The sequence below is a fragment of the Suricata suricatta genome, chromosome 4, assembly GCF_006229205.1.
Source record: "Suricata suricatta isolate VVHF042 chromosome 4, meerkat_22Aug2017_6uvM2_HiC, whole genome shotgun sequence".
In the NCBI taxonomy this organism is placed as follows: Eukaryota; Metazoa; Chordata; class Mammalia; order Carnivora; family Herpestidae; genus Suricata; species Suricata suricatta.
The window spans coordinates 87,815,829-87,843,772 of NC_043703.1; the positions used below are offsets into that span (position 1 = coordinate 87,815,829).

Below are 27,944 nucleotides of genomic sequence, written 5' to 3' on the forward strand. Positions count from 1 at the left end.
GCATTCGGGGTCCTCCGTAGGCAGTCTGGGTGGGAAGAGTGTGTGCTGCTTTTGAGCAAGGTGCCTCCCTCTCCTTTTGGCCATGCATGGTGTCCCCGGGCTCTCAGCATCGACATCAGCCTGTAGGAAGTCCCCACAGAGGAGCGATCTGTGGGTGTGGTGTACGTGCACACCCTCTGTCCCTTTTCAGCCCTTTCATTGGTACTTGACCGAGTGTTTCTGAGGTTCTGCAGCATAAGTTGACTTATCTAAAGTTGTCTTGCTTTAGGCATTTATTAGCAGGCATATTTGGTAATTTACTACTTACTGATAGGTGCTTTCAGTATTTTGAATTACGGTTAACATTTGTCCTCTGCGCTTATCTCCTCTCCCATTTCTGTTTTTTAGGAGTTTATATTATTTAAAGGCATTTCAAGACAATTTAGTGGTGTTCTGGAAATATATAAACCTTGGTTTAAACTACCATGGTCTACTGAAAATCTTTTAAGTTCTTCTGTATTTATTTGTGTGAAATAAATGTAATTAAGGTATCAAATCAATGGAAATATTTTCCTTAAAAAACTAGTACCTTTCATGGATGTACATAATGTCCTTATGGTACTGAGAAAATAAATGTAATAAAAATAGTTTTTAGCACCTAATAATGCTGTCTTCTGTCCTTCTGGAGTTCTTAAAGATCTAAAGTTGTTCGTTCTGGTCCTGCTGGATTTTAGACAGGATGCCACCATGTTTCCTTTGTCATTGCTGTTCATGCATTTCTTTATTGATTTCTAGAGCCTCTGAGAAAGAACTGTCATGCACATATTCCCATGTTGGATTATGTAGTGGCTTTACTTCAGACATAATAAAAATAGAGTCAAGAACTGTAGCACAGGGGGTTTATCTTTCTTTTGTACCTCAACATAGATAGTCTTGGAACCTAAAACTTCTTGGAATCTAAAACTTCGTATTTATATTCATGCTTTAGTTGCAACATAATGTTTGTATTTATATATGTGTTAACTAAATTACATCTTTTTAAAAAGTGTTTTCCAGTTTATTTTTAGTTGGCCAGGTCTTCATTAGCCTGTATCTCAAAGTCCCAGGGTTCTGTATGGTTACACCGGCTGTCAGTATTACTGGCTTCCTTGAAGGAGGACTCTCAGGTTCATTTTTAAGGTTTATCTTCAGTGCTTAATTATTCAAACTTTTTTGTCACTTTCTTTACAACTTTCCTGCATCTCTTTAAACTGTTCCGTACTGGTGAGGTACTAGTGAATATGTACGGAATGTAGCTTTTGTTCTGTTAAAGTTAATTCTTTTACTTCCAGGACCATAACTCTCGACCAGGCAACAGATAGTGCAAAGATAATTGGAAAAGCTACACTAAACATGTTTCACACAATGAAACTAAATATATCGGATATGAGAGGGGTAAGTGTATAACATTTTAAAATTTTGACTTTCTGTAATGTTTTTCTCATTTAAGGCTTGATCTGAGAATGGTCATGGCAGTGGGTAGTAGGTTTAAGAGCAGATTTTCAGCTCCTTTGATATAATACCAGGAGAATAGAAACTGAAAAACTCTGGACTTTCTCATCCGACCTGATCTTGTCATTTTTCAGAGAAGAGTCAAATATGTTCTGAAAACTCTTTGTTGTCTGCCTAGAATAATTTTGTATCTTGGATTTTTGTAGTGTCTTTCAATTAATCAAGGGCTTATTTTACATACATTATCCTGCTTCCAGTTCTCATTCCCCTAGAAGTAGATGGGACTGTGGTCCCTTTTAATCCAAAATGTATTCCATTGTCTGTTGATGCTCTGGAAGGGAGAATTTACCACCACAAACATGCCTTTGGGATGGATAGATGAGAGGATATTAAAAAAATGTAAAAACCTTAATTTTCTTAAGGATTAACCTTTGTAGGTTCCGTTGTATGTGTGCTCACATATGTGAGTGAAAAGCAGTTTTTGGTGTGGGTATTGGTGGAAGTATTCAAGAATTACTAAGCCAGACATGACCAAAACCATCACAGGAAGGCGTGGTGGTGGTGTGGGAGGGCTTAGGGTTCTAGAGCCCAGGGTGCACCCAGAGCACTGCTCATCCCACCCCCCAGACCCATGAGTTTGCAAAGTTCTTCATTTTAAACAGAAAAATGATTAATGAAGTAGGGTTGCCAAGTAGACTGTCCCCTATAGGATTTTTTTTTTTAATCTTAAAAAAAATTTAGTTGATTAGAACCTCAGTGGGACGTAGTATTACACTTTTTTGGATTTTTTGATTTTGAAGTGGTTACAGTATATTTGTCTAGAAGTGGATACTCCAAGATTGAGGTGAATAACTGCTTCTAGCTCATATAGATAGTTTAATAGATCATGTAGAAGGCTGTTTGAATACTTTCATTTAATCTTTTATCTTAGAAATAGATCCAGAAGATCTTCTTAAAAAGGAATAGCTGAGAATTTTTCTTAGTTGAATTCATACTCTTGCTTTAGCTTTCCTGGAAACACATTTTCAACTCTGGTTATAGGTTGGGATTCACGTGAATCAGTTGGTTCCGACCAACTCAGACCCTTCTGCATGCCCCAGTCGTCCGTCAGTTCTTCCTGGTGGGTCACACTCTGTCCTGGATCTTTTCCAAGTTCAGAAAGCAAAGAAATCCACTGAAGAAGAGCACAAGGAAGGTCAGTGGTCATCAGTGTGGTTCTTGCTCTGATGCCGCTTTGATTCTTAGGAAGGCTAAGTTAATAACAACAGTTGTCTGGCATGGCTCTGTGACTTTTTAAGAAACAAAGGGACATTCTGGATTATGATGAATCAATAATATAGGTTTGTTTTACTTAAAATGGATTAAAGTAATCCATGTCATCCCGTCCACAATGGTATGAAGAAGCTACTTTACATGTTTTCTATACTTTCAGTATTTCTGGCTGCTATGGATCTGGAAATATCATCTGCCTCTAGAAATTGCACTCTCTTGCCATCTTTTTCTACACATCTGACATCGAGTGTCAATCCTGTTACTAGCAAATCTGAGTCTTCGGGGAAATGGAATGGTCTGCATGCTCCCATCAGTTTAAAATCAAGACTTAACCTGAGTATAGAGGTTCCGTCACCTTCACAGGTATATTTTTATAGTTCTGAGTGTGATGTTAGTGCCAAAGCAGTTTTAAAGCAGGGATGACATTTTTAGTTAATGGCTTAGCCGAAAAGGGGAGAGGGCTACTTGTCAAGGTAGGTCAGGGATGGGTCATGGGGTTTTGAAATCCATATGGGATAGTTGTCAGGTAAGGTGAAAGGTGGTGCTTTTGAAAGATCTGCAATTCTTGCAAGTTGTAGAACACGGAGAACATGCCATCAGTACCCACTGTACCTCTTTGTAGCAGCGGTAATCACAGGGACTCCACTCGATTCAGCAGTATCACTCTGTGATCATCGGCAGGGGTCCACATCCAAGGTTTTTCTTGCAGCATTTGCAGACTGTTCTTTGTGCAGAGTGAATGATTCTCCTAACGTAAGCTAGTAATTCCATTGGTGTGGGCTGTAAATGTGGAATGCTGTTGGAATTTTTGCTCCTTGGAAGGTTAAGATAGCACTTCAGTATATATTGGGGAAAGTCCGTTTCTCTGCTTCACTGAGCAGTAGGAGGCTGAAGGAAACATACGCCAGCTGTGAGTCTGGGAAAGGGACAGCTGTAATCAGCTGGCAGTAGGTCGCAGTTGCTGGCGAGTTATCCAAAAATAGTTGTTCTTGGCAAAGTAGATTGGCCTACCCAGCTTATGGGATTTCATTTCTAAATGGAAGTGCACCAGTGGGCAGACGATTCTGGTATGTAAGCCAAAGAAAGGTTAGTTTCTAGAATCCCTTTTTTCTAACTTGCTGTTGTCAGAACCAGAAGTATTTTGTATTTAGGGGGCGGATAGTCATCTGAAAGGTGAAGTTCTGACCCGGGACTCCATTGTCCCATTCCAAAAATTTGACATACCCCATAGGCATTGTCCCTGCCCTTGGTGGAGTCTGAGATCCAAGTGTAACAAAGGCTCTGCGCCATTGCAGTACAGATACAAGGAGTATATTTGGACTTGCCTGATCAGTGGTACCACCTGTAGTTGTACAATAGTCTCTTCAGACTCCACATTACTACTGAGGCCCTAAAGGCAAAAGGCCAGAGGCATTCCAAAAACTGTGCCTTTCCTAGCCTGCTTCTCTATACCTCATGTTCATTATCTGAGATGATCAAATTGAAATTAAAGTGATACATTAACATTCGCACCACTGAGCATGCTTTAACTTCAGACTCATGGGGTATTTTATAGCTCGATCAGTCTGTTCTAGAAGCACTTCCACCTGATCTCCGGGAACAAGTAGAGCAAGTATGTGCTGTTCAGCAAGGAGAGCTGCATGGCGACAAAAAGAAAGAGCCAGTAAATGGCTGTAATACAGGAATTTTGCCACAACCTGTTGGGACAGTTTTGTTACAAATACCAGACCTTCAAGAATCTAACAGTGATGCAGGAATTAATGTCATAGCCCTGCCGGCGTTTTCACAGGTAAGTTAGAGACCTTCCACCCTACATATGCTCTCCCATCCTATGCCAGCTCAGGGCAGATCTCATTTTGTCTTTTCCTTTGGACCCTAAACTCATGGTATCTTACAACATATCCATTGGGGTCCAAGGGACAGACTCATTTCTACATCACCCAAAGGACACAGAAAGGAGGAGGAGGAAGAGATGGTATATAGGTGCTTCAAATTTCCATCCAGAATGGATGTTCCTATTTTCTTGGCTAGGGAAGACCACTGGGCCACATTTTAAATAACCAGGTGAAGGCAAGGCACCTGGGTGGCTGGGTGTCAGTTGAGGGTCCAACTTCAGCTCATAGTTCATGAGTTTGAGCCCTGTGTTGGCCTCTTTGCGGTCAAGGCAGAGCCTGCTTCAGATCCTCTGTCCCCCTCTCTCTCTGCCCCTCCTTCATTTACATTTAAAAAAAAAATGACTAGGTGGAGATGTATAATCATAGACTAGAGACCATCGAAGTTTGGTGGTTTGGTGTTTTTTTTTTTTAAAAGAAAATACTCCACATAAGCCCATTTTCTTGGGTTTGCTTCTGGGTGGTGGTGGTGTTTTTTTTTTAAGTTCATTTGAGAGAGAGTTTGTGCAAGCAAGGGAGGGGCCCAGAGAGGGAGGGAGCAAATCCCAAGCAGACTCTGTGCTGTCAGTGCTGAGCCCAACACAGGGCTTGATCTCACATCCTGTGAGATCATGACCTAAGCTGAAATCAAGAGTCAGAAGCTCAACGGACTGAGCCACCCAGGCGCCCCAGCTTCTCATTTTCTAGTGGTGCTTCTTGCCCTGGTGGTTCTGTAGTGGTTTGGGGGTGTGTTTTAAGTCCATTCTCAGAATTTTCTTATTCTCATCCTAAACCCTTGTGAAGATTTAATGGGCTTTAATACTGAGGATCTATTAAGAATTCATTAAAGTTCAGAAAAGCAGGAGTTGAAAACAATCTCTGTTTTTTGAAAAAATAGGGAATCAATTCAGGTTTGACTTTGAACCTTCCACTAGGTGGACCCTGAGGTGTTTGCTGCCCTTCCTGCGGAGCTTCAGAAGGAGCTGAAGGCAGCATATGATCAAAGACAAAGGCAGGGAGAGAATGCCGCTCACCAGCAGCCGGCTGCTGCATCTGGTAAGCGTGGGAAAGGACATGTAACACAACTGAAGATGAGAGAAATGAGGTCTTTGGTGGGGTATGATTATTGTAGTAGATAATGGCCAGCATCTAGCTGCTAATCATGTTAAGAGCTCTTTGTATTGGAGCAGAGCAAATATACGGTACAGGTAAGTGTTGTCCTAGTCCTAGTTGGAGTTTTGTCTGTAACTGACTTAAATAGCTTTACTTTAAAAGCAGTCTGGGGGCACCTGAGTGGCTCATTTGGTTGAGAATCTAACTCTGGATTTCAGCTCAGATCATGATGTTAGGGTTGTGGGACCGAGTGCTGCATCAGTGGCACATCAGTGGCTCTGTGCGGAGTATGGAGCCTGCTTAGGTTCTGTCTCCCTGCACGCTCACACTCCTAAATGAATACAATGAATGAATGAATTTAAGTCTGAACTACTACCAAAAATCTTTTGACTAGGTCAAGACTGATCAGAGTGTAGGTTTAAAACTGAAACAAAATCTGAATGAAGGGTTCTGAACATGCATTCCAACAATGCCTGAACTGTTGGGTTTTCTTCTAATCTTTATGGTCTCCCCTTTATAGATAAGCTGTGCCCCAAAGGGGGCACAGGTAGTGGGTGTGCTCTGATCAGGCTACTGCTTCCATTGGTAAGAGGGCTGTGTTGGTGTGTGTGTGCGTGCGCACAGGCAGCAGCTATAGACATACTTTGTTGAAGATACCATGTTCATCCTCTTTTAGTGCCAAAGAATCAGTTACATCAGCTAAAACCAGCAGCAGTGAAAGAAAAGAAACGAAACAAGAAAAAAAATCCTGCCAGTTCCCCCAAAAAGATTCAGAGTCCTTTGAAAAACAAGTTGCTTAATAGTCCTGTGAAAACTCTGCCAGGGGCCTGTGCGACTCCCCAGAAGTTAATTGATGGGTTTCTGAAACCTGAAGGTCTTGCTTCTGAGAAACGTCTGGTAATACTTTTCTTATTTTTTAAACTTTGACCTTTTATCATATTAATGTGCTTGGTATTATGTAAATATAGCACTTTTTGTCATTTGTTTTCTTAACAGGGAGAACTCTCTGCTTCTACTTCAGGTGTGCCAGGCCCTTCTGGTTTGCAGCCTGAGCCGTCTGGCCATGTGAGACCCCCGGCACCCAACCTAGCAGGAGCTGTCGAATTCAGTGACGTAAAGACCTTGCTCAAAGAGTGGATAACTACCATTTCAGGTGGGCTTGACTGGCGTGACGGCCACAGACTGAGAGGTAATGATTCTAAGATTTTAGAACATGAACAGACTCAACTGTATAAGTAGAACTTTTTCTAAATCTGGTAGGCCAAAGTCAGCCACCTTCTAACCTTTGAAACGCTCCATACTAGAGACCACTGGTTGGATGGATGGAAGTCGGGGGTGGTTGTAGATACCCAGTTCTCCTTCGTGCAAAGAGGCTGGTCCTTACTGGAGTTTTTTCCCCTCTCTAGATCCAATGGAGGAAGACATTCTGCAAGTTGTGAAATACTGTACTGACCTAATAGAGGAAAAAGATTTGGAGAAACTGGATCTAGTCATAAAGTACATGAAAAGGTAATTATTCAAAACTTTTATCCAGAGGACAAAATGGGGCATCTCACACAGAGGCACAGACACTTGAGGGCAATCAGTTAACTAAAGAGTTAGTGAAAAGAGGGTAACCTTTATTTTGAATTCCAAACAACTGCCAGAAGATTGAAGATTCATATAGTTTAAGACCATATACTAATTACTTTGAAGTCTTCTAGGGTTTGGGCCAAAGTTGATTCTTACCTAAAAATGTTTAAAACCCAAAGGAGATGTTAAACTGATTCTTGGGAGGAGGAGTCATTCTTTTTACTTAAAGTTTTTTCTTAACCCACCTTTAGGTTGATGCAGCAGTCGGTGGAATCGGTTTGGAATATGGCATTTGACTTTATTCTTGACAATGTTCAGGTGGTTTTACAACAGACTTACGGAAGCACATTAAAAGTAACATAAAGATTACCAGGGAGCCGGGTGCTCTCCGCTAGCTGTGCCATAAGTGCTTGTGAGGTATTTGCAAAGTGCATGATAGTAATGCTCTGAGTTTTTATAATTTTAAATTTCTTTTTAAGCAAGTGTTTTGTACATTTCTTTTCAATAAGTGCCAAATTTGTCAGTATTGCATGTAAATAATTGTGTTCTTTTACTGTAGCATAGATTCTATTTACAAAAATGTTTGTTTATAAAGTTTTATGGATTTTTACAGTGAAGTGTTTACAGTTGTTTAATAAAGAACTGTATGTATATTTTGTACAGGCTCCTTTTTGTGAATCCTTTAGGCAGCAAATATTGTATTTAAAGGCTGAGAACCCTACAATCAGGACTGTTAGAGGCGCTGTGCTAAGCTTTGAAATTCCCGAGAGGTCCCAGACTGGGACTCTACTTGTTCTGGGTAAAGCCTCTAAATAATCTTAATCACTTTTTGTCCCCAAGCATGAACACAGGAGCATGTTAAAAAAAAAAAGAAAAACCTTCTTTACTTCTTCCAAGTGGAGGGATTTACATATTTTAAATTAGAACACACACATAATTAAATTGTTTTTCCTGGGAAAATTAGGTCCCACAGATGGCTCGGTGGTGTCTCCATCCCTAGAGAAATTGTAGTATTGAAGAATAGTTCAGTAGTATTGAAGAATTATAGATTTTCAAATGTATATAAAGTATTTTTTTATGCTATGGTTGTTATGCTGTAATACTTCAAAAATAGTTTGTAAATCTATGCCAGTGAACACTTGGGAACATTAAACACACACCCCACACTGACTGTAACACTGTGCTCTTTATATAAATAGGTATCAGATACTAGAGATCTGTTAGAAGAATTAATCTCATACAAACAGATTTCTCCTCATGGGGAATAGATCTTCATGTGGACTTCAGTAACTGAGAAGAACAACTCATGGTATCTGTGTAACAACTTAGGAAGGGAACTATTTGGGCTTAGTGCTTCTAATTGTTACATCAGGAAATGTATGCATCATAGAATTTTTATATATCAATCTTGGTTCTAGTGTATCTTAGAAAATCCTAATGTTGGCATGTGCTGGTACACAAAGGTAGTACACCGAAGCTGATGACTCACTCATGGAGAGAAGCTATGCTAGCATGGAAGCCTAACGGAGCTCACTGGTGGATGTCTTGTTTTCTTTATTGGTAGTTCAGAATTGTGCTGATTACAGTGGACTCTTAGAACTACACAAGCAGTAAATAGCAGCCAGCCAGGCTTTACACCATGGTTTCACACAAAGCAGATAAGGAAATAGCAGAGTGCCTAGTTTTCTATTTTAAAAAATCCCTAAGGGCATATGGCAGAAGAATGCTGCGGGGGGGAAATCACTGTGGGAAGGATATGCATAAATAAAGTATTTCTTACATCAAAAGAGCCCCAAGAATCACAAAATCTGCAGAAGCTTGGTTAATCAAATACTGCAGTACTGATTTTAATCAGTATAAAATCGAAAGAGCTTTAGATCTGTAATAAAAATCCAAATTTGGGTTAGGGCAAACTTTAAAACAGCAGCCAGTAGAGAAGGTTGGGGAAAGGAGTGGGCAGGTGAACAGGCACGTTGGAACTGTGGGGACATGTAATCGACCACTGTCAAACCAGTGTAAGTTTCTTGGTTTCTCATGGAAAACATTTTATACACCTATTTTTTTCCTTCCATACTTAAGTTCAGCAGTGTCCAGGTACATCGTTCCATTTTTTTGTCTTGTTTTGTTGGTGGTATTATGACATATTAGGTCCAATTCCTGCCCCATGTGAAAAAATTAGATGATTTCAAATACTTTCTTCAGCTCCACAATAAGCTGCCAATCACTCTTCTGCATCTCATCTCTGAACCAGTCTTTGAGGGCATCGATGGACTGCCGGCTGATCTGCAAGTCAGAGGCATAAATAGGGTCAACAGTGTGCAACCACCGCATGCCCAAAAAAAAGCACATGTCCAAAGGCTGACACCAGCTACTCCGCAGCCAAAATAACAAATGCCGTACCTGCCTGCCTTTCAGAGTAGTAAGTTTTGGGGAAGTCCTAGCAGTCACTAACAATTGAGAAGGCCACATTATAGCTCATGCCCCGATGAAGAGTCCAGTCCTGTAGGACTATAAAAGTTCAAACTTCCAGCCCTCAGAGCTACTGTGTAAAGGTAACCAGAGAAGAGTTCACCCCCACTTTCTCTAAAATGGGCCACTTCTATGAAACTTACCTTACTGACAAGAATGTCTGTAGCTTCAAAATGTCTTCCATACATTTTGGGAGATTCACCAGGGATAGGTTCTATTTTGACACAGACTTCCTGTCCTTTTTTTGCAACATCCACTTGTTTATGGTTTATTTCAATACTCGTTACTATTCCAATGTCAATAAACTGTAAAATAAGAACTGCGATGTAAGCAGAGGAATCCTGCCAGTCACAGGCACTGCAATCTGGACAGCTGAAATGCAAACTGGAGCAAGAGCCAGTTTAAAATCTTTGGCTCTGTGACCCCTTACCCCTCATCACACTGTGTTTCACTGGTAAACCAGGGATGACCCCCCGCCCGTGCCCTTCACAGGACAGCCATAGGGACAAAGGGAGATCATTCATATGCTTTATAGACAACTGGAAAAGTGGCCTCCTAACAAATGCCATATGAGAGAGAACTGGCAAGCCTGAAACTTCTGAATCAGGAAGGAGTTTGGAGTGGTCAGTATGGTGAGCAAAGGGATTATGTCAGAGCAGCAGCAGGGATACGTCTTGTGGGACGTGTAGGCTGAGGTTCAAGCTTGGCATTTCATTCCAAGGAGGAGAGCTGTGAACAACCTGATTTCAGTTACAGTTCAGGAGAAAACCATTCTGCTGCCTGCTTAGGAAGAGACAGAGGAGACTAAGGAGTTTGGTGAGGCCAAAGCCACACAGGAGGTAATCACTGCAAATAAATGTCTACCTCAGTCCACTGAACTGGCATAAAATCAGCAAGTCCTAGTGCTCAGAAGACTTCTAAGTGCCGTCTCCCACTAAAGGAATCAGGTCTGGGGCAGGGCAAGTACTCGATGAGCCTAGAGCATCTGACTGCACCAGAAAGGAAGAAAATGCTTCAAGAGTTCTGTGTCCAGTGTGGTCTGCAGTAGCTAGCTTGAATGGGCTCCCATTGACCAGAATGGACAAATGGGGGCATCAAAAATATTGGTAATGGATTAGAACATCAAATTTTTTAAAAAGCTAATTGTGTATAAAGTACTTAATGAAAAGCTCACAGTTTTACAAACCAATTACTAAATCTACAGGAATAAACGTTGTTGAAACAATATTCACAGGTACTCAAACCCCAGAGGTTACTTAATTACAAAGGTAGAAAGATGTGCGTCTAATGGCCATCCTCAGCCAAAGTACTTTACTCAGTAAATGAAGATGGCATTGCCACAGTAAGGAAGCCTGTGCTGTGAGGCTTGAGGCACATGGGAGCATCTGTGCACGCAGTATCTGTTCTCATGAGGGGGAAACAGACAAATTCAAGTTGAGAAATGAGCGGCAAAAGAACTAGGCTCTCCGAAAGAATGGGGGGCTGTTTCTACTGGGACTAGAACCCATAATAACCAAACGCAGTGTACTTTGAAGGAATCCTGGAGGTCAGCAGATGGCATTATTCAAAACACTTGGGACAGGGCACCTGGGTGGCTCAGTCAGTCAAGTGTCTATTTCTTGATTTCAGCTCAGGCCATGATTGCATGGTTCGTGAGATCAAGCCCACACTGGGCTCTCTGAGGATGGAAGGACACTGTTTGGGATTCTCTCTCCCCACTCCTCCCTGACTCATGCTTTTTACTCTCTCAACAATGGAAAAAGGCACTCAGGACAACTGGTGAAATGCAAATGAGGACTGTTGAGTTATTGCTAATTTTTCTTAGGTATGATGCTAATTTAGAGGAAAGAAATATGGGTGTTAGTTACCCTATCCTTTCCTTTCCCCCAGGCGTGAAACTTCAAAAAAAATTTCAAAAGGGCAGTAAGTCAAAGTACCTTGCAATTTTCATTTGCTAAAGCACCAAGATACCTGGTGCTAAGAATTAACACTGATTAAGGAACACTCGTAGTTGAGGGATAAATCACAAGCTCTTCTGCTTGTTGTCACCTCCCCTGGCCTTCCCATTTTACTGCTTTTAAGAAACCACACATGATTTGAAAGTATAACGAGAACTTACATTTTTGCTAGGGACACACATGGGCGTCCCCTGTTTCACCTGACCGGCTTCCACAGTCACTCCCATCACTATTGGGTCTCGAGAATTAAAAATATACTGGGGGAGGATTTTTATCTTGCAGGGAAATACTGCTATGTGCCTAAAAGAAAAAAAAATTTTTTTGAAGTTGACAAAAATCTAAACTCTTAACAAATACAAATATGAGGCTTCCTCTGTTGGATAAAAGCAGCACTCCCAGGTGGTGCCAGAAGAGCAGGAAGGACGCTGCAGAAGGACCTTGGCGGTGTCCACTATGGTCCAGCTCCCGTCCTGGGTGCGTCGTCCCCTTGCCATCCCCTCCCATCCCCTCCCTCCGTGCTGTCACTTCCCAAGTCTTGAAGAAGCTGCATCACAGGAGCACGTGAAGTCCCTGCCCCAAAATTCAGATGGAGAGGAGAACCTCGACAGGACCCCACAGGCAGTCAGCTCTGGGGACCACACAGGCATCAAACCAGCCACCTCTCTACCATGTGCCCAAGTCAGGTGATCCAAAAGAGGCCACTTATCAAGCATGAGCTTCAACTGCTTTAACAGTATGTAGCTAGTATTTTTAACCAAAGTCTTTTCATTTCTGGCTTCATGATTTCAAGGGAACATGTCTCAATCTAAATCCCAATACTCACCTGGCAGTGAGTGTGTACCCCAAATTGAGTCTTCACTCCCTCTGGTCTGAGCCATCCTCAGGTTTTGCCTGGAATACTGGGAGACTGAAAAGCCTCCTCGCTGCCTCCTTAAAATCCTCCACGGGGCCTACAGAGTCCCACCACTTCTCTGACCTCATCTCCCGTTCTCTGTCAGATTCAATGTGGCTGCCTCCCAGTGCCACCCTTCTGCTTAGACAACTCCCTGTGTGTCCAGGAGGCTCACGTCATTCCCTTCAGATCTCCGCTTACCCTACGGAGAGAAGCTGTCCCCAACCACACCGCTGGTCATGGCTCTTCCTCCTGATTTAGGCCTTCCCTGCTCTGTTCTGCTGTTCAGCACTTTACCCTACTTCTCGTGGGTTCATTGCCTGTCTCCCCTGAGCTGCAAGAGGGAACCTGGTCAAGGTCACTGCTAACTCATCAATCACCTGCAGCAATGCCACCTACACCGGGCAAGCTGTGAGGTCTGCTGAAGGAACACGTTCTCCTCCCATGGAATACCGTGCCTCATTTCATGTCCTCACCTCCCACGTTCTAATTTTGTTCCTTCCATGTAATCCCAGATAAGGAACTCCAACAAGATAATTTTAGCAACTGCCTAGTCAGTTAAGGAGACTCCGACCTACCAATTAAAAAATTAAAGGAAAGGCTACACAGACTGCTGGAATGCTTCAGGTGGGCAGAATTTATGGTTTATAACATCGTTTCAGGATGCAGCCTCTTCTAGGTGAGCAAATGCCATGCTTCCCCTGTCCACACACCATTTTGATACAAGTATCCCCTACACTTTGAAAGTCCATGACACCACTTTGCTTTTATAAAGACCGATGTTAGTCCCTGCTGAGGAAGATTTTTGCTTTTATGGAAAAAGGTGAAAAGGGAAACTGTTTGGCATTTGTTTTGCATGAACCTTTAAGAGGCGGTGGGCACCCCAGAGTGGCCCCACCAAACTTCTTCATCCCAAGAAGCACACTCAACATCTCAGCATCATGCCGTCAGGGCTGTGAGTGATGTCTGTGAACATCTGCACTTTATTTCCATCTTATCTGTTATCAAGACCTGTCCTAAGGTATCATCAGAAGGGAGTGCTCAAAAAACTTTCCATATAGGGGCACCTGGGTGGCTCAGTCGGTTAAGCTTCCAACTTCAGTTCAGGTCATGATCTCACAGTTCGTGGGTTCAAGCCCCACTTCAGACTCTGCTGTCAGCTAGTTATCTCAGAGGCTGGAGCCTGTCTTCAGATTCTGTGTCTCCCTCCCTCTCTGACCCTGCCCTGCTCACGTTGTCTCTCTCTCAAAAATAAAAACATTAAAAATTTTTTTTTAATTTTCCACATAAATTAATGGTAACTGCTTCTTCACTATATGCCATTTTGGCTTACAGAAGGTTTCACAGGAATGCTCTACTTTCAGATGGTGGGAGAGACCTGTATTTGGCAATTCAAACACCCAAAGTAAAATCACCAACTTACTTAAATTCTTCTTGTTTCTGTTTCTTGTAGTCTTGTCTATATTTTGTAAAGGCATCAAATAAATGATAAATAATTTCTGCACTAAAAATTCTAACTCCTAAACTATCAGCCATTTCTTGTGCATCCCGTTCAATCCTCACATCAAAGGCCAAAATCGCTGCATACCTGAAAGGTGCAAACACAATAAAGATCATTTGGTGAAACACAGAGTATGTCACAAAGGACAGGTTGAAGAAAATAGGCAATATGAAAGCCTTCACAGCAGAAGAGAAATTACTTACTGAGGATCATGTTCCAACATCACTGAAGCCTTCATAACATCTTTTTTATGGACTGGACCAATGTTAATTCCTGCATACTGTAGAAAGGGAGTTTCTGAGCTTAACAGCCTGTGTCAGGTAAAAAAACAAAACAAAAACAGCACTACAAACCATGACTACCACAGACTCCCGTAGAGTCAGGCAGGATTACTTACGGGCACTTCTGATGTTTTCAAGAATTCAAGTAGAGCTTCCAAAGATCCCAGTGTAGATGCCTGGACATAGACTCCTTTTTCTTCCAACTTGATAGCATTTAGCGTCTGCTTCAACTCATGGATCAACTCATCCTTGAAAAGAAATTAGATTTGACAGGTTGTAAATACATCTCTACCATCAGCAGCTTCCAATTAGACTCTGTTTCTCTTTTAAATTAAGGATTCACCTGAAAATATGAAAGCAAGTCTAAGAAAAAGTAAGGCAGAGCAGAACCTGTAGTGGAATGGAGGGGATTTGGGACCCGTATAGGAAATGTGTCCCACACTTCACCTGTCATAGATTTACTAATGTCGAGATCTATTTAACCTCTGTTCTACTTGGCAAGTAAGGTAGATGGGTGAGCATCAGAATCTTTTCAAAGTTAAAAAGCATTACATAAGTGTAATGTGTTGGGTTAGCCTAAAGGGTCTCCTTGACTGCCTTAAGCCTTAACTGAAATCCCCTAACCTCAGCTTCCTTTTCCTCAGTCACTGCTCCCTTAGGGATGAAGACATTTTCCCCAGAAATAACTACAGCAGCTATGCAGCAGTCCACGACATAGTTGGGACTGGCCAAAGAGGGATGCCTGCCCTGTTCTCACGGGCCCTAAGTGGCCAGATCCTTGATGGAGGTGACCCAGTGCTGCCTGAAGAGGTAACAGTGGTCTCAGCATACTAGATGAGCCGTGTGCTCGGAACAGTGCCATCTTCTCTCTGGCAAGCGAGTACATAAACTCAAGTTTGACTCTGTGGGACTATACTGGACTCCAGTGGACATCTGCTCCTTCACACAGGCAGACAAGCTTTAAGACAACTTCAAGATTTTCTTAAGTTCTGTCTGAATATTCTAATATATAAAGTTTATTTAGTTATTTTTGAAAGACCGTATGGGAGAGGGGGAGGGAGGCGCACTACCAAGCAGGCTCTGCATTGTCAGTGCTGAGCCCAACGAAGGGCTCAAACTTGTGAACCACAAGATAATGACTTGACCCCAAATCTAGAGCTGGATGCTCAACTGACTAAGCCACCAAGGCGCCCCTGCATATTCTGATATCTAAAAACATGAATGGCCTCTAGCTTTTGTTTTATTTTTTATTTAAATAAAATGTGCATCTTAAAATTCTAGCCTCCATGATATTACTTATGCTCATTCACAGGGCTGTACAAACTGAAGTAATCTAAAAGCATCAACTGTTTGCTATGAGCCACCAGGTCAGGCTTCACAAAGACAAAGGGCCCGCTTCATTCATTATTACCAGCATGTTGATACACCAGCAAACTCTTGGGAGGATTAAAAACAAAAACAAAAAAAAGGTAACTTACTTTAAGAACTGGGATCTCATCTTCTTTATAAGCCACCAGGAGGGGTAAACCAGCCAATGTCTTCTCTAGGTCTTTTCCAAGAATCTTTACCCCCTGAGCTGCTTCTACTTCTTTATGCTTTTCATACTGGTTCTACAGAGATCAAAACATTTGTTCACATTTATTTCAAAATGGTTAAAAGCAGGAGATGATATGAGAGACAGTATTTTCATGACCTTGGGGCAGGGAAATTTTTCTTAGACATAAACAGCAATAAACATTAAGGATTGATAAATTCAAAATCAAAATTTAAAAACTGTTGTTTTGTAAGATTCCACAAAAAGGTAAAAAGACAAGTCACAGAGTAGAAGATGCAGCGATACATATAAGCCACTAACAGATAGTATCCTGACTACACAGACAACACCCATGTCAATGTAATACAGACAGACAATGTTGAAACACAGGGACATTTCACAAAGGAGTGATTTAAATGGCTAATAAACATGAGCTACAGGATAGGAAAATTTTTTAAATCTGACAGCATCTTGTCAAAGAGCTGACAAGATGTGACATAATGAAAATTCTAATATACTGCAGTTGAAAGTAGAACTTGTTAGACTCACTCTAGACAACAACATGGCCTTATCCAGTAAAACTGGAGGACTCAGCAATTGACTCCTAGGCATATACCCTGGAAAAACTTGTGCAACTACACCAAGAGACAATACAAGAATATTCGTAGCAATGACACTGCTAGTAATAACAAAACTTTTCAAACTGGAGATAGCCTATACTTTCCATCAACAGAACACATAAACCATGATGCATTCATTCAGTACAATACTAACAACAGCAGCTATATGCAGCAACATGTATAAATCTTAAAAGTACTTTTTGACCAAAAGAAGCCAGATACAAAGGAACGGAAAACGATGCCGTGTATATAAAATCCATATCGATTTTTGAGAAGCACACACTCAGGTATTATTTTTTAAAAAGATATTAATTACTATAGTAAAAATAGAAGCACTTAATATTTAGGAATGTGAAGAGGAGGGGAGTGAGCTAACATCAGTAAGAAGCACACAGGCTTCCGGGATGTCAGCAGTGTTCTGATTCTTTATCTGTTTGTCTGCTTCCTAAAAATTTGTTAAACTTGTCTTCTATACTTTGTGTAATTTTTCTATATTTATGTTTTTTCACAATTAAAAATGTTAATAAGAAACTACTGAGCAGTGTAGAACCAAAATAATACACTTCAGTTTTCATGGAGAGCTTAAGTGGTAAATAAACTGCACACATCTCCACTCTGACAGATGATCCTTCCTGTATAAAGGCATTTAAGATAAGACGAGGAGCAAGGGCATATTAAGCCAAGCAACTCTCGAAGTGAGGAAGTGACCTCAGGAGAACTTACACACACCGTACATGTCTCCATGTGTCAACACTTACCACCCACGCTTACCTTCACTCGTAATTCCTTCATAGGAGGAGGTAACAGGAGGCCTCGAATCTGAGTTACAATGGGCCCTTCTACTCCAGGAACAATAATTGTATCTCCTTCCTTCAAACGCCCGTTGATCAGTATCACATCTATGGTGGTGCCCATTCCTGGGAGAGCCTTAACCTAAGAGGCAAATTGCAAAGGGATATGCTGCACTGTGCTGACTGAATCTAGAGCAGGAAACATCCGCACCCAAGACCTCAATGTTAAAAACAAAAGGGAAAATAAACTGAAAAGCTGATCATTACCTCCATAACCTGTGCTCTCAGCTCCTCACAATGTGCAAGTCTCTTGCTCAACATGGTCTGAGTTAACTCGACAAGAAGGCAGATCAAACTTCCCATGCCATCACCAGTATGTGCAGAGGTAGGTACCAAGGACACAAAAGTACGCGGATCCTTGTTCTCATAAAACAAAGCTGCATTCAAACCCTACAGACATAAAAAGCAAAATCATTACAAAAGGCCAAACTGGAAGGAAGTATCCAGAACAGCATGACTGACTAGACAATAGATAAGCAAATGGCTCGTCTTTCTGAAACTCCTCAAAAACACTGATGACCCTGTATAACCTGTTAGGTATATCACAGAAAAGTAGTTGCTTTCCCAATCAACTTTATTTTTAAAATTTAAACATTCAGACTTTACAAAAGACAGATCTTTGAAATATCAGCTTTCTAACTTAAAAAGAAAAAGGGATGAGGGAAAAGAATGAAGATCATTACTAGCCACTGATGGGGAAACAGAACCAGTGTTAATGAAAATGCTGGCTTTATTATAAGGACAACATAAAAGGAAAAAGATTCTACAATATAGGCTCTTCATTAAGAAGGGGGAGTTTTCTTACCTGCTGTGCAAATTCTACAATAACAGCCTTTGCTCGCTCCTCAAATTCATCTTTTGTATTCTTTTTCTGCTTCTTTAAAGTAGCAGCCACATCAGAGTCAGGGCTCTTTTTCCAATCATACAATCTATCAATCTGGACAAAAATTTCTCGTAAGAAACATCTTGAAAACATTCAGAATGCTCAGGAACTTAATTAGTATATTATATGTAGTATGAAGATTGTGAATTACTCAAATATTTTACCAAAAAGCCCATATAACCAGCTAACTGGAGCCCATTTTTTAATTTTATTTTTATTCTTTAATTAAAAAAATATTTTTTTAACATTTATTTATTTTGAAAGACAAAGACACGGCATGAACGGGGGAGGGGCAGAGAGAGAGGGAGACAGAATATGAAGCAGGCTCCAGGCTCTGAGCTGTCAGCACAGAGCCCCATGCAGGACTCAAACTCACAGATCACGAGGTCATGACCTGAGCCAAAGTCGGCCACTTAGCCAACTGAGCCACCCAGGTGCCCCACCCCCCTTTTTTTAAATGTTTGTTTACTTTTGAGAGAGAGAAAGAGAGAGAGAGAGAGAGAGCGAGCGCACGCGCGAGCATGAGTGGAGGAGGGGCAGAGAGCCAGAGGGAGACACAGAATCTGAAGCAGGCTCCAGGCTTAGGGCACAGAGCCTGATGCCAAGCTCAGGCAAACTGTGAGATAATGACCTGAGCCAAAGTCAGATGCTTAACGAACCGAGCCATCTAGGCGCCCCTAACTATAGCTCTTCTTAAACTAGAAACTTCTGGGGTAACACGCTGCCCATCATCCTCTAAACCAGATCCTGAGAACCAGCCATTTATTTGCAAAAGATGAGATCCTAGAATTATCCTAGGACTATTCGTGTATGTTGTTGGAATTCTAAAATAGTTTTGTTTAGTAAACAAAAATAAGAAATACAGCAAGTTTCATCACCAGGAAAATCTGGACCACTTTCTAACACCATACACAAAATTAAACCTAAAATGTATTAAAGATCTAAATGTAAGACCTAAAACCACAAAACTAGAAGAGAACAAAGGCAGTAATCTCTCTGACATCACCTGTAGCAACATTTTTCTATATAGGTCTTCAAAGACAAGGGAAAAAAATAAAAGACTGGGACTAAACCAAAATGAAAACCTTTTGTACAGGTTCAAAAAGTTCAACACACAAAAAAGCAACCTATTGGATGAGAGAAGGTATTTGCAAATGATATAGCCAATAGAGTTAAATCAAACATATATAAAGAACATCTATAATGCTGTATCTCCAAACACGAATAATCCAAAATAAAAATGGGCAGACAACCTCAATAGACATTTTTCCAACCAGAAGACATCCAGATGGTCAAGAGACACATGAAAAGATGCTCAACATCATTAATCATCAGGGAAACACACACAAAACCACAATGAGGTATCACCTTACTACAGAGTCAGAATGGCTAGTATCAAAGAGACAATAAATAGCTAGTATCAGTGAGGATGCATAGAAAAGGGAAACCTCCTGTACTGCTGGTGGGAATGTAAACTGGTGCATCCAATGTGGAAAATCAGTATGGAAATTCCTCAAAAAATTAAAAATGGAAATACCATTATGATCCAGCAAATTCACTACTGAATATTTACCCAAAGAAAATGAAAACACTAATATAAAAATATAGATGCACCCCATGCTTGTTGCAGTATTTACAATATCCAAGATATGGAAGCAATCAGAGCGTTCAATGATAGTTAAATGGATAAAGATGTGGTATGTACATGTACACACACACACACACACACACACACACACACACACACACACACACACCATAAAAATGAATGACATCTTGCCATTTAAAACATGGATGAACCCAAAGGATATTATGCTAAGTGAAATAAGCCTGACACAGAAAGACAAATACCATGATTTCTTATATATGGAATCTAAAAAGAAAAAGAAAAAAAAAGAAAAAAGCAAACAACCAAAAAGTAGAAAGAGACCCACAAACATAACAATGTGATTGTCAGAGATTGGCAAGGAGGAGGCGGCATGGGTAAAATGGGTGAAGGGGAACAGGAGATATAGGATTCCAGTTACAGAATGTATAAATCACAAGAATGTCAGGTTCATCATAGGAATACAGTTGATACTACTATAATAGGTTTATATAGTGAAAGGTAGCTCCATTTGTGAGCACAGCAAAACATGTAGAATGTAATAACCATTATTTCGTACACCTGAAACTAATGTAACATTGTGTCAACTATACATCATAAAAAGAAAAACACAAAGTATAATCTTTCTTAAAAAAGGTTTTGAACTGGATATTCATGTAGAAAAAAGTGAACCCTGATCCTTAAATTATACTATGTACAAAAATTAACTAAAAATAATCAGAGACCTAAATGTTAACTATCTAGAAACACTTAAAATTTTTTTCATAAATTTGGTGTGGTTAAAGATTACTTCTAGAGAACGTAAGAAACACAAATTATAAAAAGAATTCTCACACACCAGACTTCACCAAAATTAGGAATTTTTGCTTTTCAAAACACATCATCATGAAAATGAAAAACCAAGTCCTAGATTACAAGAACATACTACAATACATATAACTGACAAAGGACTTACATCAATAATAAAGAACTCTAAAAATTCAACAATAAGACAATCTAATAAATGAACAAAGATTTAAAAATAGTTCCTTCACATAGAGACGGCAAATAAACACATAAGATTTTTGGTGCCATTAGTCATCAAAGAAATGCAATTAAACCAAAACAATTTAGCATTACACACTTATTACAATGGCTGTAGGTAGAACAAGTGTTGGCAAGCATGTGGAAAACTGAAATCCTAAAATTCTTAAGTGGTACAATCTCTTTTTGGGAAAATGTCATTTTCTCATTAAGTGGAACATATAAACATACCACTTGAACCAGCAGTTTTTTAAATATTTATTCTATATTAATCAAAAGAAATTTCAACCGAAAGACATATGGAAATGTTCAGAGCTCCTTCATTAATAACCCAGAAGTGGAATCAATGCAAGTATTCTTCGGTGTATAAATGGATGAGGTGTGGTATTATTTAGATAATGAAATTATTACTCATCAGTGAAAAGGAATCACCAATGGTATATGCAACAACATGGATAAATGCAAAATAACAAGAGTGTGGAAAATGCCAGACTCAAAAGATTACACACTGGGTAATTCCATTAATACGAAATAGTCTGTTTTATAAACTGATCGGACGGGAAGATCAGTGTTTCGGCTTGACAAGGGGGTTTTCTGTAAAAGAAGACGAGCGAACATTTGGGGAATATGGAGATGGTCTATGTTCTGATGGTAGTGGCTACATATGTATATAATTCTGCCAAAATACATTTAACTTGGCATAAGTACATATTCTTATATGAAAGTTATTCTATGGCACATTTGTTTAATCACAAAAATTTTAAAAAGCATGTTTTCACATTTAATTTTTCAGGGAAGCTTACCTTATTGAGTGCAACAATGAAGGGACACTTTTTAGATTTCAGAAGGTTAATAGATTCAATTGTTTGGGGTTCCAAACCATGCATAATATCAACGACTAAAATGGCAATATCACAAAGAGAGCTTCCTCTGTTTCTCAGATTACTGGTGAAAAGAGGGAAAAGATGAATAAACAGCAATCTTAAAATTACTATTTTACTTAATGAAACAAATTTTTCTTTGTAAAATCTACACAAAAAACAAAATGAAGTGTATGCATTACAGTCAAGGGCCATTAGCCCTTAACTTGCCAATGCTTATCTGACACAACGAACTGACATAAGCTGGAATGAGTTCCAGAAGTTACTCCAATATTTCTGCAAATTGTGCTGACCAAGTTTTTTGTGCTAAGGAATATGGACAAGAGGCAACAGGACAAATTCCACTCATCATGGGTTTCACAGGAGACAGACCAAATGTGTGTTAGGATTTGGTCTTTCAAAGTAGAAAAGATCTCCATAAAATATAACTATCCAAATAAATTACTATTTATTAGGTAAGGCACAGATGAGGTTCAGAAGTGGGACTACATACCTAAAATACAACCCAAACGTTGATCAATCAGATGTCTCACTCACTGAACTTTTAGACTTAATAGTTTCAAGCAGACTGGTTTCTAGTTGCTCTTACCTGAAAGACTCATGCCCGGGAGTATCGATAATCAGCATTCCTGGAATTCGTACATTCTCTCTATCAAACTAGAAAAGGTGAGGAAAAGCGGAGAGCTTAAGGAAGCTGAACTTTATAAAGTTTCTTTATAAAAACAAACATTCTGCCATAGACACAAAAATATCACCACTTCCTTTTTTAAATAAATGGTTTTTAAAACAGTGAGTAAACCAGCAAAGCACAACAGTATTTTCATTACTATCAAAAGGAGTTTGCAGGGGGAAAAAATGGAAGGAGAAAACATTCTTTGTTAAGGTCACAAAAAATTTTGAGATTATTAGTAAATAATAATCATAAAAAGGTGACATGCAAGAAGATATATTCTTCAAACAGAACCTCTATTACAACTTTAAAGCAATTCTAAACTTTGAAAAATATCCTAAAATACATTTTAAAGTTCAGTAATGAATGGGAAAAAATTACAACATGCCTGATATGCACATTCTCCTTTAACATAAAGAGTGGCACTGACCAACAAATCACTCTCTCATGCACACACAAAATTTTCTTTAGTTGTTTATACTTTTTGTCAATCATCAAAGATTTTTTATCTCCTGATCTACATCAAAATGATTTAAATGTAAAACCTCTCATATTTGCATCCTGGTGATCGTAAATCAACATTCACTGGGCACAATAATTATTTCTACCTCAGTGTCTGGAATACAAACAATATAATTATAATTGTCATATAAATGTTATCCTAAGAACTTTAATATAAGCCTAATAAAAATCATGCTCTTTGCGTTCTAAAATAAAATCAGATTTCAAGTTCTGGCAACTAGAAGAATGAGCTATTAAAAAAATCCCCAATGACTAACATAGAAACACCAAATAAATTCTAAATTATGAATTTAAAAAAACTGTAATTCAAGAAAATGGTCTTAAAAGTATTTTAAACTGCATACTGAAATGAAACTGGAAAATTTCCACATAACCGGAAAACTGACCCAGAACAATCAACACCAAGATGCAGAAAGGTCACATTACTTATAAAGGATGAAAATTATCCGGTGGTCAAACTTGAAAGGCAGTAATTTATATGAGAAGAAAGTAGAGTAACATTTAAGATATTTAAGGAAAGAAAATGTAGATCAAATATTTTATATAGAGCCAATGGACTTTCCAGGATAAAGGTCAAAGTATGCAATATTCAGGAACTCAAAGAATATTATTCCCATCATTCTTTCCTTAGCACTCTACCAGAAAAACAAGCTTCATAAAAGCACAGTCTCAAATCGTCCCCCCACCCCAAACTGGAGACAAATTTGTAGACCCTTTCTATATACAAAACTAAGATGAAATAATAGAGACACTAGCATATGATACGTGTCAGCTATCGATTCTATTACTTCTCAGTTCCAAATTTACCTTTTTCACCTGCTCTATGATAATGGAATTAGGGAATTTTTTTTTTTTTTTTAAACAAGGCCCAGGTCCAATACTTGGAGCACGATACGTTAAGAAAATGAGCCTAGAAGATTCTGCTACACCAGACAGATGTGGATGCAACCAAACACTATTAAAAGTGAATAAAAAAGTAGCCAATAAGTGGATGAAGATGAGACTATCTCACCAAAAGAATAAATGAATTAAAACACAGTAAATATGTTTAAATCCATGAGTTTATAGCTATACAAAACCAAACAAAACTAATCATTCTTTATGTTAAAAGCAGGTAAATAAGATAAAGGATCAGGCATGTACTCTGCCTTCACTATACATATTATCCTGAGTAACCAAACAGGAAACCAGGCAGCTTTTTTAAAGAAGTAATCCAATAAACAAACACAGATAATGGGCATGGAAAAGCAACATTTTGCAATCTGTAACACATTAAAAGGGAGAGATCACTTTAAAAGTTCTTCCTGAGTATAAGAGTATTTTGATTGGAAAGGGACATAACAGAGGTCTTCGGAGGTAATTGCCAAGGTTCTGTCTCCTAACATGGGTGACACAAAGCTTTTGTTTTATAAGGATTCATTAAGCTTTACCTTAATCTTATGTGGTTTTCTTTATTGTGTTATATTTTGGATAAATAAGCTGGATATCTCCAAAGTACAGAATATAAGGGGGACAAAGAAAATCCAATCAATTTGATAGGAAAAAAGTGTGGAGGAGGAAATTGTTTTTAAACACGGAGATCAATGGTAAAATGTTAAAACATGTAGAGAAACATACTCTAACTTCAAATCAGTGATTGCCTCTGGCAGCAAGAGGAAAGGAAATGAACCTTGAGGGCTCTTATATAGCTAATGTTTTCTTCTGGGGGTGGAGGAAAGAGTTGAAGCAAAATAGAACAAAGTGGTACAAGTGTTAATTATGAATGTGCCCATATGGGTCTTTATACTGTTCTTTTTTCCATATTTGAACTTTTGTTAAAGATAAAAACATGCAAAATACAGTGTACTTACATTTTTAATCATCTTAGTCTGTTCATTAATAGCTTCAAGAGGAACATTGGTGGCCCCAATTTGTTGCGTAATGCCACCTGCTTCACCATCTTGTACATGTGTGTGACGAAGCTGGGATAAGACAGCAGATTCAGATTTGTATTTCAAAATATAAAAAGAAGCAAAAGCAATAAGCAAACTATTTAACGGAACTGCCTATATGTGCTATGGTTTCTATTAGCTTTTTATAAGGTATCATTCACTTACTTAAGTTGTATCAATGATAATATTTTCTTACTTTATCTAGAATTTTTGTTTTCCCTGTATCCACATGTCCAAGTACACAAATAACAGGAGCTCTCAGCTTTTCTGTATCTACATTTTTACTATGTTCAAGTCGCCGTTTCTAGGAATGAAAAAAAAAAATCACAAAATTATTATTTCAAACCTTGACTGTCATCGTTCTTAACTATGTTGCCCTATCAAGAGAATGCCAGAAACTTCATCCAAGTTCTTTGTTGATTTAACTATATGCAACTACAGTCTCAATGTAAACTTTACAATCTAATTCCCCTTACAGTACCTTGGACAAAGAGAAACCTGCTAACATAGATTTCAGAGCAACATTACTAAGTAGGAGTAAAAATCATGTAAAATTTTTGGCTCCAACTTTCTGAACACTTTTGGACATTGCTTATTTAATGGAATATAAGAAATTGATCTTCTGTCATACTTACTATACAGTACAACCTCTAACTTACGTGGGGGTTTATGTAAAAGAAGGGATATATACTCTTTCAAATAATTTCATTAGAACTTCAAAACTATAAATATTTTAAAGCAATTTATTTGAAAAGTCTGATAGTGTACAAATACTATAAAACCTTTCAATTAAGGGGCACCTGGGTAGCTAAGTTGGTTAAGCATATGAACTCTTGACTTCAGTTCAGGTTTGTGAGTTCAAGCCCCACAGCAGGCTCTGTGCTAAAAGCATGGAGCCTGTTTGGGATTCTGTCTCCCTCTCTCTCTCTGACCCTCCCCCACCTGGGGGTGTGCTCTTATCTCTGTCTCTCAAGTTAAAATAACCTTAAAAAAAAAAAGTTTCAATTGAGAGAGGATTTAATCCTCAGCCTAAAACATCCAATGACATTTCCTACCTTAAGATACCACTGATTACACATGACAAGTATGTCCTTGAATCATGTTTCTCTTGTAGGATTTACCTAACTACTTCATCCCAGAACAAAAACACACATGCGAGCAGCTCTTTGAAATGACAATTTTTCATGTATAGTAAAGCTGGCATTTAAAGGAGATAAAACTTCCATCAAAATTTTGATGTAATTTAAAAAACCATTTTTGTAAAAATTATTTACTTTCCTTTCTACCACTAGACACTGGATCTGTCTACAGAAAATGGAATAAAAAAAACATTTGGGAACATCAAAAATCAGATGTATTTACTAACCAGGAGTCATATACAAGAACCTTACGCTCTACTGGACTCAAATGCAGGCATCATGACCTTAGTTAGGATTTGTTGTGGTTTTAAATTTGCCTTTTTCTCCCACATTTGGTGTAGCATTACAATTTTCTAAAAGGCAAGGTAGTTTAGACTTTTAACTCAGAAATTCTGCCTCAAAGTATCTGTCCTGAAACAATGATGTAAGAATATAGAAATGCATGTGTACAACAGTGTTTGTTCACTGCAGTATTGTTTTATAACAGTGAAAATAAGTAACCACTTAATTATCTGTAGTGGGGCATTTCTTAATGAATATTTCCTCAAACCCAAGGCTGAAACTTACTGGTTGCACAGAATCATTTAGAGACTCCTATCCACAATGGAGATTCTTATTTTGAAAGTCTGCTACGGATTTTAGAAAACTCTATGTGGTGAGGTTTTGAAACCATGAAATCTGTTATGGACTGAACTGCATTTCTTCCAAATTCATACACTGAATCCCTAACTCCTAATGTGACTGTATTTGGAGACAGGGTTTTTAATGTGGTAATTAAAGTTTTATGAACTCATGTGTGGGGCCATAATCCAATAGGACAGGGGTCCTTAAAAAGAGAAATAAAAAATCTCTCCTTCAGCATGCACAGGGTAAAGGCCATATGAGGACTGAGAAGGCAGCCTCTGCAAACCAAAAAGAGAACCCTCACCAGAAAATAACCCTGCTGATTCTTTAATCTTGAACTTTTAGCCTTAAGAACCATCAGGAAATAAATTTCTGTTGTTTAAGGCACTGAGTCTGAGGAATTTTGTTCTGGCAGCTCAAGCAGACTAATTAGGATTTTTCTACAAAATGAATTTGTAGCAGTAAAGGTACTGAGGTAGGACTTCAATGATGAAATGAAGGGCTCAGCAAATCCTCTCCCCAACAAGGAAACAAAACTGAACAAAATAATCAAAATAGCAACCACTGAGTCTAGAAACCTACCAAGGGCAACAACAACCACTGCAACATAACGAACTGAGAAAACATTAATTCAAGAAAATCCACTGCCCACCTGTGAGAGTAACATAAGCCTGTGAAGTTTTAGACTGGTGTTGCTCCATCATACTCCCTACACTCCCACAGCTACATGGGGTAGAAAGAGGTATGAGACAGAGAAGCAGGGGTTTCATTTCTTAAAGCACGGTCTAAAACAGGAAAGATCTCAATGGCAAAAAAAGAGAAAGGGCTAAAATCACAACTCAATACTGGTAGGGTAAGTGATAACCTGGACGATCCATCAGAAATTTAAGAGGAGTGTAGCGAACAAGAAAGCCAAAGTAGGCACTGATAAGATCCTACTTATCACTGTTACTCTAGAAAATGGTGTTCCTACAGAGGACTGTCAGAAGAAACCAGACAGGTCCTCAGTAAATTACCCATTCCTGGCTCAACAAGAGTACATAAAGAGTAGACTAGTAAAATGCCAGATGCACTAGGATATGGTGGAATCTTTACTAGCTCCAGGGGTTAATCACAATCATAGATAAGTCACTTTGCTGATCACTAAGATTTGCAACCCAGGTCCAAGCCCTAAGAAGCCAGACTTAAAAAACATACCAAAAACATATAAAAACTCAAGAAGAAACATCATCAGCATCATACTACAGAAGAAATCCACATG

The 27,944-nt window shown here is 39.1% G+C and overlaps 2 protein-coding genes across 12 annotated transcripts in view; one reads left to right on the top strand and one right to left on the bottom strand.

Moving 5' to 3' along the window:
• Window positions 1-7,963, top strand: part of REV1 (REV1 DNA directed polymerase) — a 62,090-nt gene extending 54,127 nt beyond the window's left edge. For 7 of the 8 annotated variants that reach the window (XM_029937148.1, XM_029937149.1, XM_029937150.1 and 4 more), the window contains 9 exons: window positions 1,311-1,413; window positions 2,512-2,665; window positions 2,903-3,105; window positions 4,298-4,531; window positions 5,549-5,669; window positions 6,403-6,623; window positions 6,723-6,879; window positions 7,133-7,235; window positions 7,550-7,963. In XM_029937148.1, coding sequence (XP_029793008.1) covers window positions 1,311-1,413; window positions 2,512-2,665; window positions 2,903-3,105; window positions 4,298-4,531; window positions 5,549-5,669; window positions 6,403-6,623; window positions 6,723-6,879; window positions 7,133-7,235; window positions 7,550-7,661 — 1,408 coding nt within the window. In that variant the 3' untranslated portion in view covers window positions 7,662-7,963. Of the gene's footprint in view, window positions 1-1,310; window positions 1,414-2,511; window positions 2,666-2,902; window positions 3,106-4,297; window positions 4,532-5,548; window positions 5,670-6,402; window positions 6,624-6,722; window positions 6,880-7,132; window positions 7,236-7,549 lie in introns of those variants that run through there. The other variant, XM_029937151.1, reaches the window with a different exon arrangement.
• The window catches only part of EIF5B (eukaryotic translation initiation factor 5B), a 78,902-nt gene continuing 58,529 nt past the window's right edge, over window positions 7,572-27,944 (bottom strand). For all 4 annotated transcript variants that reach the window (XM_029937158.1, XM_029937157.1, XM_029937159.1 and 1 more), the window contains exons 11-24: window positions 25,117-25,224; window positions 24,840-24,950; window positions 22,387-22,454; window positions 21,720-21,861; window positions 18,210-18,341; window positions 17,612-17,794; window positions 17,325-17,486; window positions 15,878-16,009; window positions 14,516-14,647; window positions 14,322-14,398; window positions 14,041-14,205; window positions 11,887-12,025; window positions 9,911-10,072; window positions 7,572-9,581 (exon numbers count right to left, since the gene is read on the bottom strand). In XM_029937158.1, coding sequence (XP_029793018.1) covers window positions 9,474-9,581; window positions 9,911-10,072; window positions 11,887-12,025; window positions 14,041-14,205; window positions 14,322-14,398; window positions 14,516-14,647; window positions 15,878-16,009; window positions 17,325-17,486; window positions 17,612-17,794; window positions 18,210-18,341; window positions 21,720-21,861; window positions 22,387-22,454; window positions 24,840-24,950; window positions 25,117-25,224 — 1,821 coding nt within the window. In that variant the 3' untranslated portion in view covers window positions 7,572-9,473. The remainder of the gene's footprint in view (window positions 9,582-9,910; window positions 10,073-11,886; window positions 12,026-14,040; window positions 14,206-14,321; window positions 14,399-14,515; window positions 14,648-15,877; window positions 16,010-17,324; window positions 17,487-17,611; window positions 17,795-18,209; window positions 18,342-21,719; window positions 21,862-22,386; window positions 22,455-24,839; window positions 24,951-25,116; window positions 25,225-27,944) is intronic.